This window comes from Canis lupus, chromosome 30 (assembly GCF_048164855.1).
Source record: "Canis lupus baileyi chromosome 30, mCanLup2.hap1, whole genome shotgun sequence".
Lineage (NCBI taxonomy): Eukaryota > Metazoa > Chordata > Mammalia > Carnivora > Canidae > Canis > Canis lupus.
Window position 1 is genome coordinate 41,891,389 of NC_132867.1, and position 13,229 is coordinate 41,904,617.

At 42.7% G+C, this 13,229-nt stretch overlaps 1 protein-coding gene across 12 annotated transcripts in view; it reads right to left on the minus strand.

Moving 5' to 3' along the window:
• The window catches only part of UBE2G2 (ubiquitin conjugating enzyme E2 G2), a 38,437-nt gene that overhangs the window by 18,491 nt on the left and 6,717 nt on the right, over positions 1-13,229 (minus strand). For 10 of the 12 annotated variants that reach the window (XR_012021524.1, XR_012021523.1, XM_072807187.1 and 7 more), the window contains exons 2-3: positions 746-781; positions 610-655 (exon numbers count right to left, since the gene is read on the minus strand). The exons of 1 other annotated variant lie outside the window; for it this stretch is intronic. Coding sequence is in view for 9 of the 11 variants with exons in the window: in XM_072807187.1 (XP_072663288.1) it covers positions 610-655; positions 746-781 (82 nt within the window). In the remaining 2 variants the exon portion in view is untranslated. Of the gene's footprint in view, positions 1-609; positions 656-745; positions 782-5,108; positions 5,284-13,229 lie in introns of all 12 variants that reach the window. One more of the 12 variants, XM_072807190.1, reaches the window with a different exon arrangement.

The following is a 13,229-nucleotide window of genomic DNA, read 5'->3' on the forward strand; positions in this document are numbered from 1 at the left end:
TCATGAATAAATAAATAAAATATTAAAAAAAAAAAAAAAAGAAATCCACTCCTGATCTTTGTACAACAGGGCCAGAAACCACACTAAGCCTCAGATCTAAGCCACATTCTGGGGTCAGGGGCAATGGGAGGCCAGATGAGGTGCCCAGAGAAAGAAGCAGCAGCAGAGGAGAAGCTCCACAGAAGGGAGGGGAGGGGTGGGGAAAGTGCACATGGGGCGCAGGGCTGGAGGCTCACCCGTCAAACACACCCTCCCACATCCCAGCCCCTCGTCCTAAGGGGCCTTTCCTCCTTAAAGCTTTGAGCTCTTAGGGACTTCCTGAAGTCAAAACCCCCGACACTGTCTGAAGCTCACCCTGCACAGCCACACAACATTCAAAACTTAATACTGTAAAACTCTACAAAAATGAAATCGAGTAAACCTTTGACAGGCTCTAAGGAAACATTTCTCAGGATACACATCTGTGCTCTTTTCTGCTCTCAGACTAGCAGACTAAATTCAAGAGATGAGCAAAGTCTTTTTTCTAAATGGACACTTCTGATCACAGCCCGCTGCTAAACAGCCTCAAAGGTCTGAAGTCCAAAAACTAGTTACACATAACTAACTTACATGATCAGTGCCTCCCACTCAAAAAAGTTCTCTTCATTCATGGGGCCTGCAGGGGGGAAAAAAATCCACAATTAACTTGGAAGGCAACAGTGGCGATTAGAAGTGGATTATATAGAGGTTAACTTCAGTGCCTTACCTGCCACAATTCCTTCTGGAGGATTCAGTGTTAATTCTATAAAATGAAAAAGTAAAACCATTATGAAATAGAATAAACATTAGGTTAGCATTTTAACAAAACTTTTAAAAGCATATAAAACTAAAAATTAGAGTACACATTAAAATTCTGTTTCCCCCAAAGTGCGTGCCCATCCCAGTTACATTTCTAACAAAGACTATATAAACTCTATACCAGCAAAAAGGAGGATTTTTAAGGTATAAACCCTCTTGTTTTACAAATGAAGAAACAAAAGGGCTAATTATCAGGGACACCTGGGTGGCTCAGTGGTCTTGTGGCTGTCTTTGGCTCAGGGCTCAGCGTGTGATCCTGGAGTCCCACTCCCTGCATGGAGCCTGCTTCTCCTTCTACCTGTGTCTCTGCCTCTCTCTCTGTGTCTCTCGTGAATAAATAAAGTATTTTTTAAAAAAGGAGGTGGGGTAATTATCTTTCAAAAATACTCCCGCTAGTTATTTTGATTCAATTTCATAAATCAAACATAGTCTATTATTTTCCTAGTGAATGGTATTTCCCATCACTCTAAGAGGCGTCACAAGCTTTTCTGTTCATGGAGCTCAGATAGGCAGGCTGCTGGCCCCCAGGGCCACTCCACCAAATCTGTGAGCCCCCTCGTGATGCTCCACGCTGTCAGATCTGAGCACTCCGTGTAAACAAGTAGGCAGCAGCATTTGGCAGCAATTTCCAAAGGTCAGGGGCTGTTGAAAGATGAGGCCCAGCCCTGCCACTAAGAAATGCCATTTCAAGTCCTGGCCTCCTCATCTTTTATATGGAAAGCTCCAAAATGAAACCAAAGCCACACAGAAATGTGGAAAAGCAAAGAGCACAAGATGAAAACAGTCGAGGGCAAGAAGGGTGGCCACTGGGAGTGAGGAATCTGGCCACAGATGCACTTCCTGTTGGGCCCGAGTGCTGACGACATCGCCAGTCTAGTAAGAACCAAATAAACAGAAGATAAACTAAACCAAAAACTGGTTATTTGAAGGGACATAAAATTAATAAATTAATAAATCTTTGCCAAATAAACATAAGCCATAAGGCTCAGAAAAGAGGAAGTCAAACTGCCATTACGCATAGGTGCTATGCGTACAAAGTCCAGAAGAGTCAAGAGGCGTTGTAAGAAAAAGTGTTTGCCACCACTGCTGACTACGAGGTCCAGACATGTAACTGAACTGTGCTTCTATGTATGAGCAAGCTAGAAAAATCTTTAAAAGATGGCAATCGTAATGGGAAAATGTAGAAATAAGTTTTTAAAAGATGTCAGATCTGTAACATAGCAGAATTGTCAGAGCTTTAAAGACTAATCGGAGCAAGTTCATGGGTCGAACCCTCAACATTATGAAGTTGTCAACCCTCTTCAAACCAGGTCTATAGATTCCGTACAACCTCAGCCAACATCCCAACAGGACTTCTTCTTTGAGTGCGACAAGACAATTCTAAAAGATATACGAAAATGCAAACAAGTGAGCACAGCCAAGACACTCTAAGAAGAGTAAGTTGGGAACTCCACCTAGGGGTATCAAGGCTTATTACTAAGCTCTGGTGAGGCCGTGTGACAGTGAGGAAGTGGGTCAAGTGGACCAAGGGACCAGGACGGAGAGTGTCCGGAAGCAAACCTGTGCAAACAACGGGCCCCCCTCTTCTTGTTCCCTTAGTAGCCTTCCTTCTCCAGCTGCCTCTCTTTAAGAACACTGTGCGCAGACCTATAACATACAAAGCATGTGCCGACTGTATACACGGTCATAAGGCTTGGAGGCAACAGCAAGCTACTCGTAGTTAAGTTTTTGGGCAAAGCTAGACATATGTTTTTGAATGTATAGGGGTCAATGTCCCTAATCCCAACAGAGGTAAAAGGGCAGTCTTTTCCACAAATGATGCTAATATTTAAGCAGAAAAAATAAAAGTTTCTCCTCCTATACTACCAAACAAAAAAATTCAAAATCAAAATACATAAGAAAAAGGAGAAAGGGGGCATGTGAAATAATAGAAAATCTCCATCCTGGTCTCTGTCCCCAGCCCCCCAGGGCCCAGTCCGGCACTCCTTAAGCCCTCCTCACTTCCTAAGTGACCAGAGCACTCGGAGCGTCTTCTGTCCTAATGAGGTGATGCAGGTGGACTCCTGGATGGCTCCTGGGTGGGGGCTGGAGGCCAGAAAGAGCAAGAAGGACTGGAAGCTCCCAACTTTCAGGCCCCACCCCACCCCTCACCCCAGGGAGGGGGAAGGGCTGGCAATGGAGTCCATGCGTCATCTCAGGCCCCCTGGAGGAAACCCCCCGTAAACCCTAACAGGATGGGGTCCAGAGAGCTTCTGAGTGGGTACACATGTGGGGGTGCTGGGAGAGGGGTGCACGCACAGAGGGCACATACAGGTTCTATGCCCTCACCACATACCTTATCCTATGCACCTCTTCTAGGAGTATAACCACACAGAAAAGTGTGCACATGTGTGCACCAAGAGATGTGTCCAAGAATCCAGGCAGCAGAAACACTTACGATTCTAGGAAGCCACCAACGTGCTGCCGTGCAGAGCAACTCAGAACAAATTATTAATGACCCCCCTAGGAATCCACCTCTGGAAGAAAAAGGGGAAATGAAATACCTCTGGATGCAATTAGGCAGTTTGGTACTGTAACACTTCACATTCTCCCTAAAGAGACAGAGAAAGCAGACGTATACCAAGGATAACAGCGTGAAGCAAGAGCAGCATGAGAACTCATCGAAGTCACGGATGGGAGATTCCCGGGTGGCTCAGCGGTTTAGCACCTGCCTATAGCCCAGGGCGTGAGCCTGGCTGGAGCCCGGGGATCGAGTCCCAAATCGGGCTCCCCGCATGGAGCCTGCTTCTCCCTCTGCCTGTGTCTGTGTCTCTGCCTCTCTCTCTCTCGCTCTCTCAGTCTCATGAATAAATAAAATCTTAAAAAAAAAAAATCATTGATGAAATGTCGCAGTGAATCTAAACCTGATAAACACAGCACAATTTAAATACTTCACTATTGCCATGAAAATACTGCTCCAGCAGCTGGTTGGAAAGCCCGTGTTCTCTCTTTTGCTACATAATTTTATGTACTGAAAAGTACATAGTGACAATTCTTCTTGGCCCTCTGGAGCTTTGAGGAGCAGTACAAAGCCTCGGGCAGTGGTCTGAGCCAATAGGACTACAAGTGGCCAACCGTTAGCTGTCAGCTATGCTGCTGTCTGCCAAGCACTCTCTAGCCAGTGGACACGCAGGGGCTGACAGACAAGGTCCCTGCCATCAATAAACTTATGTTGTAGTGAAGGAAGACAGGCAGGAAATAAGGAAACAGATGTGAACAGAGTGTTTCGGATACCGAAGAGTACCGTGAAGAAGGTGATAGAAAGACGCAGCCCGCAGTAGGCAAGAAAGGCCCCGCCGTATTAGTCTCAGGTGTGCAACACAAGGAGCTGGTATCTGTATACTGAAATGAGCATGGTAAGTCTAGTTGACAGCCACCAACACGCAGTCACAAACTGTTTTTTATGATGAGAACTTCCAAATGTACAATGCAGCATTATTAACTATAGTCGCCATGCTGTACATTACCTGCCCAGGACTTCCAGAAACTGGAAGTCTGTACCTTCTGACCACTTTTACCTACTCTGTCTACTGCTAGCCCCCACCCCCCATGGCTACCACCAACCTTGACTATCTGGAGTTGTTTCTTTCTTTCTTTTTTTTTTTTTTTTAGATTCCTTACGTGAGAGAGATCATTTGATATTTGTCTTTCTCTGTCTTATTCCACTTAGCATAATGCTCTAAAGGTCCATCCACGTTGTCACAAATGGCAAGATTTCATTCTTTGTTAATGCTGATTTGTTAATGCTGACCCCATTGTATGTATGCAGTGAATTCATAGAGCATTATTCACACACAAAGAACAAACAAACAAAAAACACAACACCCAAATATCTATCAATAGAAGAGATCAAGAGATTGTGGTATAGTCATACGATGGAACAAAAATGCAAATAAATGATACACCGCTACATACAACATAAAGCTGTGCAAAACGGGCACCTGGGTGGCTCAATCTGAGCATCTGCCTTCGGCTCAGGTCATGATCTCAGGGTTCTGAGATCAAGTGCCACATTGGTTCCCCGCCCAGAGAGGTGTCTCCCTCTCCCTCTGCCCCTCCCCCTGCTCAGGTGCTCTCTCGCTCTTGCACAAGGTCTCAAATAATAAAATCTTTAAAAAAAAATAAAAAACAAAATAAATCTTTTAAAAACCCAGAAGTAGAGGGAATGGGCAGGTGGTTGGAGAAACCAGTCTGAAGCTCAGGGGAAAGAAACACTTGCAGTATAAACTTACGTGCACAGGGAACAGATGGAGCCGCTGAGGACTGAGGGAAGTGGCTGGAGCAGTTTTCCTAGGGAACACTTGTGGACTCAGGTGTCCCTGCCAGGTCTTCACAGTGACTGGGGCATGCTACTGCCATTTAGGGGGAAGGGACCAGGAATACTCAGCCTTCCACCCTAAATAAGTCCTACACAAGGAAAATGATCTCATTCAAATTGCCAACAGCTGCTGTTGAGAAACCCTGACCCAGGAACCAGAGCAGGTACAGGTGAGAGGGAGTCCAGAGTCCCCAGTCCAGAGAAGGCGGGGAAGGGAGGGAGCAGTGCGGGCTCGGAGAGGCACCCAGCAAACGTGTGCAGGAGGGCGGAATCCCAGGAGCACGAGCAGGAGTACCAGGAAGGCTGAGCCCCTCGGATGTGGCAATACAGACTCTCAGTCCCCTGGTGTCTCTCCAGGACAGCAGGCTGGGAGAAGGGGCCCAGGGGAACCCAGAACCCAGCTCGCCAGGCCCAACACACCTAGTCATCTGAAACGTAGTCCAGTTTTCATGTCTAAAGTCAAACCACATTATTATAAGGAAAAAAAAAACAAACCCAAAAATTAAAGCAGAGGAGTTACAAACTGCAGGGTGGGAGGGAGTAGGGGGCCTGAAAGCAAGGCAGAGGAAAGACGGCACTTGTCCTCCCAGAACCCTGAAGGGGAGCTCACCTCCCAAACAGCTGGGAGGGGCAGGTGGTCTACACGGAGGGCCCTTGGACCTGACCCTGCCACCGCCGCCCACCCACACCCTTATTCAACAGCGACACCTGCTGTCAGCGAGGTGGCACTACAGCGACAGCGCTCCCCAGAGCGGAGGGAACCTTTCCCGCCGGCTCCTCTCTGTTTTTGTTTACAAAACACACATGCACAGAGCTTCGGGTTTACTGTAAAAGCAACCAAAAACAAACAAACAAAAAAAACCTCTAACAGGATCAGAGAAATCTGCACAAACTATGCTGCTGACTCCCTGAGAAGGTTAATTTGTTAAAAACGCTTTTTTAATACTGGTGTAAAAAATAGCCACGACACAAAATGAAATATAAACTCAACCGCTGACCCAGCAACCCTGTCCCAGAATCTACTCTAGTGACAGAAGAAAAAGATGCATGCATTAGGCTATTCATTTCAGAATTAATTGTAATAGCAAAACATTGGAAATTTCACCTGAATATCTATCAATAAGGGACCAGTCAAATAATGATGTTATCTACCAATGGAGTATTTCACTGCTACAACAAGGAAAGATGCAAACCTCTATGGAAGAGTGTACAATGAACCCCCAACACACACTAAATGGAAAAAAAAGGGGGGGGAGAAAAGCTTATAATGAGGGGCTATAAAGAGGAGATTAAGTTAAAATGAGGTTACTAAGGGCCCTGATCCAATCTGACTGGTGTTCTTGGGAGATCAGCACACAGACACACACAGGGGGTTGACCACATATATGTCATCGAGAAGAGTATATGATTTATATCATATGAGGAAATCTTAGCAATCTCATTTTCCTTAGACAAGGATTTTGTAAACATAGAAAGCATGAAATATTTTAGGAGTAAATAAATTGGACTTACAGTGAAATTAAAAACTCCTCTGCTCTTTAGAAGGGACCCTGATGGAGATTAAAAGTCAAGCCACAGCAGGTGCCATTCAAGGGATACAGAGCTTTAGTCACACAAAACAGAAAAGTTCTAAAGCTGTACTGTACAACATGCATATTGTTAAGAATACCATAATGTACACTTAAAAATTCTTAAGAGGATAAAATTATGTTTTCCTACCACAATTTTTAAAAAGGACAAGCAGGGCACCTGGGCGGCTCTGTCAGTTAAGTGTCTGCCTTCGGCACAGGTCATGATCCTGGGGTCCTGGGATTGAGTCCTGAGATGGGGCTCCCTGCGATAGGGGTAATCTGCTTCTCCCTCTCCCCTGCCCCCCAACTCCTGCTCTCTTGCACTTACTCTCTCTGAAAGAAATAAAATCTGGGATCCCTGGGTGGCGCAGCGGTTTAGCGCCTGCCTTTGGCCCAGGGCGCGATCCTGGAGACCCGGGATCGAATCCCACGTCGGCCTCCCGGTGCATGGGGCCTGCTTCTCCCTCTGCCTGTGTCTCTGCCTCTCTCTCTCTCTCACTGTGTGCCTCTCATAAATAAATAAAAATTAAAAAAAAATAAAATCTTAAAAACAAAAAAGGCAAGCCATAGTTTATAGGACAATATTTACAAAATATCCAACAAAAGACTAGCAGCTACATCATATAAAGTGTTACAACTTACTAAGAAAACAATACACATTAAAAATAGCAAAAGACTTGACACTTAGGATGGCATGTGAATATACAAAACACAGCAGCACTCCAACTTTTAAGATACCCATGGATAGACAAGCCCCCAGAACACTTAACTTTAAAATTCCATGGGACTCACATCCTGAGGCCCACAAGACCAGGAGCAACCTACAAGACCTCCCCTTAAAGGGCTTGCACACTGGGACTCATCCACCCTAGGGCCCAGCTCAGAGGCAGCCCGCGGATTGTACCAGACTTAAGTGAAGGAGGCTCACCTGCTTGTATCAGAGGGCCAGCCTGAGAGCAAGAGCCTACTGGAACACTCTTCTCTGTGGACGGAGACTGGGGCGCCACCTTCACCCTCTGTCTTTGCTGTGCTCCAGGGCTCCAGCATTTCCCTGAAGGGAGCTTTTACGTGTATCTAGTGCCCTGATTTCTATGGCTGTCACTGGTAGGACACCTCTGATCACCCAGCTCTGGAGGCCAGGGAAGCTTGAGTTCCTGGTCCCATGAAACTGCAATTATCAGTGTCACACAGAAAGGAGCTCACACTCGTCGGGTGCCCCAAATTTTATGACTGTTGCCAGGGGACATCTCCACATCACCTGACTCTGGCTACCAGCTGGATTTATGTTGTGGGTCCCAGAGGACTCTAACCAATGGAGAAAGAGTTCTTAAACAGCTACCACCCCAAGGGAAAGCAGGAAGCCACAGATTCAGAAGCCTGGTCTTTCTGTGCAGGAGGGCCTTGCCCTGGGCATGGAGTCTGTGTGAGATTCTCTTCCTCCCTCTCCCTATGTCCCCCTCCTCTCTCTCTCTCTCTCTCTCTCTCTCTCTTAAACAAGAGTGAAGACTACAATAGCTGACCTGAAATATAGACTAGATGAAGCAGAAGAAAGGATCAGTCAGCTTGAAGTCAAGGCAGTGGAACTCAGTCAATCAGAAAAGCAAAAAGAAAAAAGAATTTAAAAAGCAAAAATAGCTTAGAGGCTTACAGAACAGGAAACAGACTAATATTTGGATCGTGGGGCTTCCAGAAATCTTGAAGAAGTAATGGCTGAAAATTTCCCTAAGCTCAGGAAGGAAATAGACATTCAGATCAGAAGAACCTAGAGAGACTCACACCAAGACACATTATAATTATATGTCAAAAATTAAAGACCAGGAAAGAATTTTAAAAGCAGCAAGAGATGGGGTGGGGCAGAGGGGAAGGAAGATAAAAATAAATAAAGGCAGCAAGAGAAAAACAACTTATTACATATGAGGAAACTCCCCTAAGTCTATTGGCAGATTTTTCAGTAGAAATTTGCAGGCCAGAGGGACTGGCATGATATATTCAAAGTGCTGAAAGTAAAATCTCTAACCAAGAATAATACTCCACACACCAAAGTAATCATTCAGAAGTGTTGAGAGATAAAGTGTTTTCCTGAGAAACAAAAGCTACCGGAGTTCCTCACCACTAACCTGGCTTTATAAGGAATGTTCCAGGGACTTCTTTAAGCTGAAAAGAAAGGGTGTTCACAAGAACACATGTGAAAGAATAAATCTCACTGACAAGATAAATATATAGGAAAAGTATAATGGGTTAAGCACTTATAAAGCTACTATGAAGGTTAAAAGACATAGGTAGTACAAATAACTATGATGACAATAATTAGTTAAGGAATACACACCTAAAAAGATGTAAAGTGTGACACTAAAAACATCAAATGTGGGGGCAAGGGAGAGTAAAAATGTTGAGCTTTAGAAACTTAAGTTACAGGATGCCTGGGTGGCTCAGCAGAACGTCTGTCTGCCTTTGGCTCAGCGCCTGATCCTGGAGTCCTGGGATCAAGTCCCAAATTGGGCTTCTTGTGTGGGGCCTGCTTCTCTCTCTGCCTCTGTGTGTGTGTGTGTGCTCTGTGTGTGTGTCTTATGAATAAATAAAATCTTAAAAAAAAAAAAAGAAACAAGTTACTGTCAACTTACAATAGATTATAAACATAAGTTGTTATATGTATGCCTCATGGTAGCCACAAAGCAAAAACCTGTAGCGAACATACAAAAGATAAAGAAATATATGCATACTACCAAGGAAAGGCATCAAACCAGAAAGGATTAGAAAGCAGAGAAGAAAGGAACAGAAACTACAAAAAGCATCAGAAAACAATTAACCAAAATGGCAACAAATACAAGCCTATCAATAATTAGTTTAAACGTAAATGGACTAAATTCTCCAATCAAAAGACAGGAAGTAGCTGAATGGATTAAAATAAAAGACCCAGGGCAGCCTGGGTGGCTCAGCAGTTTAGCGCCACCTTCAGCCCAGGCCGTGATCCTGGAGACCCGGGGATGGAGTCCCTGTCAGGATCCCTGCATGGAGCCTGCTTCTCCCTCTGCCTGTGTCTCTGCCTCTCTCTCTCTCCCTCTCTGTGTCTCTCATGAATAAATAAATTAAATCTAAATAAATAAATAAATAAATGACCCATCTACAAAGAGACTCACTTCAGATGTAAGGGCACACAGACTAAAGTGAAGGGATAAATAAAGATGCAAATGGAAACTGAAAAAAATCTGGACAAAATAGATTTTAAAATAAAGACTAATAAAAGAGAGAGAATTATATAATGATAAATGAATCAATCCAACAAGATATAACATTTTTAAGTATTTAAGCACCCAACACACGAGCACCTAAATATATAAAGCAAATTTTAACAGACTTAAAGACTTAAAGGAAGAGATACACAGTACTACAATAATAGTAGAGGATTTTTTTTTAAGATTTTATTTATTTATTCAAGAGAGACAGAGAGAGAGAGAGAGAGAGAGAGAGGCAGAGACACAGGCAGAGGGAGAAGCAGGCTCCATGCAGGGAGCCCGACGCGGGACTCAAACCCGGGTCTGCAGGATCACACTCTGGGCCAAAAGCAGACACTAAACCGCTGAGCCACCCAGGGATCCCCAACAGTAGAGGATTTTAATACCCCACTTACATACAGAAAATCAGTAAGAAAACATTGGCCTTAAAGGACACATTTAGACCAGATGGACTTAACAAATATTTACAGAGCATTCCACTCAAAAGCAGCAAATACACATTCTTCTTAAGTGTAAGAGGAACGTTCTCCAGGAAAACCACATGTTAGGACACAAAATAAGTCTTAACAAATTTAGGAGGATGGAAATCATATAAAGTATCTTTTTGGGGGGGCACCTGGGTGGGTCAGCAGTTGAGTGTCTGCCTTCAGCTCAGGTGGTGATCCCAGGGTCCTGGGATCAAGTCCCGCATCCGGCTCCCCGCAGAGAGCCTGCTTCTCACTCTGCCTGTGTCTCTGCCTCAGTGTGTCTCCCATTAATAAGTAAATAAACTCCTTTTAAAAAAATGAATAAAGTATGTCTTCTGACTACAATATGAAACTAGAAAGTAATTACATGAAGAAAACCGGAATGTTCACAATATATGGAAATTAAATATGCTACTGAATAATCAATGAGTCAAAGAAGAAATCAAAAGAAATTAAAAAAAAAAAAACAAAACTTGAGACAAAAAGTTAAAAAAATAGGAAATGTAACATACTAAAATGTATGCAGCAAAAGCAGTTCTAAAAGAGAAGTTCAGGGGCGCCTGGGTGGCTCAGCCGCTGAGCATCTGCCTTGGGCTCGGGGCGTGATCCCAGAGTTCTGGGATCAAGTCCCACATTGGGCTTCCTGCTCGGGATTGAGTCCCACACTGGGCTTCCTGCATGGAGCCTGCTTTTATCCCTCTGGCTATGTCTCTGCCATTCTCTCTCTCTCTCTCTCTCTCTCTGTCTTTATGATAAATAAATAAAATCTTAAAAAAAATAAATAAAAGTGCATAGTGATAAATGCCTATTTCAAGAAACAGGAAAAAATCTCAAATAAACCACCTTACTTTATAATTCAAGAAACCAGAAAAAGAATAAATGAAGCCCAAAGTTAGTAGAAGAAAGGGAGTAACAAATATTAGAACAGAAATAAATGAAACAGACTAAAAAGACAATAGAAATAATGAAACTAAGAGCTAGTTCTTTGGAAAGATAACACTGACAAACCTTTAGCTAGACTCAGGGAGTTAAATGTAGAGAAAACTCAAAAACATAAAATGAGATGTTACAGCTGATACCACAGAAATACAAAGGATCATAAGAGACTACTATGGATGACTATATGCCAACACACTGAACAACCTAGAAGAAATAGATAAATTCCTAGGAACACACAACCTAGTAAGAGTGAATCATGACGAAATAGAAAATCTGAACAGACTGATTACTGTTAAAGAGACTGAATCAGAAATCAGAAACCTTCCAACAAACAAAAGTCTAGGACCAGATGGCTTCACTGGTGAATTCTACCCAACGTGCAAGGAAGAATTAACTAATTCTAGTTCTTCTCAAAGTCTTCTAAACAAACACACAAACGAATGAGAAGCAAAAATGAAAACAGAAGGGGAGGGAACATTTTATCGTTTCACCATAATACCAAAACCAGACAAGAATGCCACAAGAAAATTACAGGCCAATATTCCTGGTGAACACAGATGCAAAAATTCCCAACAAAATATTAGCAAACCGAATTCAACAATATATTAAAAAATATATATAAAAATATATATATTTGATATATATATATAATATATATATCAAAACAATATATCATACGCCATAATCAAGTGAGATTTATTCCAGGAATACAAGAATAGTTCAACATCTGCAAATCAGTCAATATGATAAACCACATTAACAAAATGAGGGTTAAAAATCATATGATCATCTCAACAGATGCAGAAAAACATTTGATAAAACTCAACATCTATTTATGATAACCCTCAACAAAGTAAGCAGAGATGGAACATACTTTAACATAACAAAAGCCATATATGAAAAACCCACAGCCGATACCATACTCAATGGTGAAAAGCTAGGTTTTCCTATAATATCAGGAACAAGACAAGGATACCTATTCTTTTTTTTTTTTTTAAGATTTTTAAAATTTATTTATTCATGAGAGACAGAGAGAGAAGCAGAGACACAGGCAGAGGGAGAAGCAGGCTCCCTGCAAGGAGCCAGATGTGGGACCTGATCCCGGAACTCCAGGATCACGCCCTGGACCTAAGGTAGCGCCAAACCACTGAGCCACCTGGGCTGCCCCAAGGATACCTATTCTTATCACTCATAGTCAACAGAGAATTAAAAATCCTTGCCTGAACAATTAGGCAAGAAAAAGAAATAAAAGGCATCCAAACTGGAAAAGAACATGTTAAACCGTCACTGTCTGCAACTGACATACATAAAATACCCTAAAGACTCCATCAAAAAACTGTTAGAATAAACAAATTCAGTAAAGTTGCATGATACATGCAAAGTCAATACACAAAAATCTGTTGCATCATACATTAATAGTGAATTATCAAAAAAAGAAATTAAGAAAAGAACCCCATTAATAATTGCACAAAAATGAATAGAATACCTAGGAATAAACTTAAGCAAGGAGGTAAAAGATCTGTATAATGAAAATCAGGAGACATTAATGAAAGACCGAAGACACAAATGGAAAGATACTCTATACTCATGGATTGGAAGAATTAATACTATCAAAATGGCCACATTTTAATGTGGACTACATGGGCAAAGCAATGTACACAAAGCAATGTACAGATTCAATATAATCCCTATCAAAATTCAAAGGCATTTTTCAAAAAACAGAACACTCCTAAAAATTGCATTGAACCATAAAAGACCAGAATAACCAGTGCAAACTTGAGGAAGAACAAAGCTGGAGGCATCACGCTCTTTGATTTCAAACTGT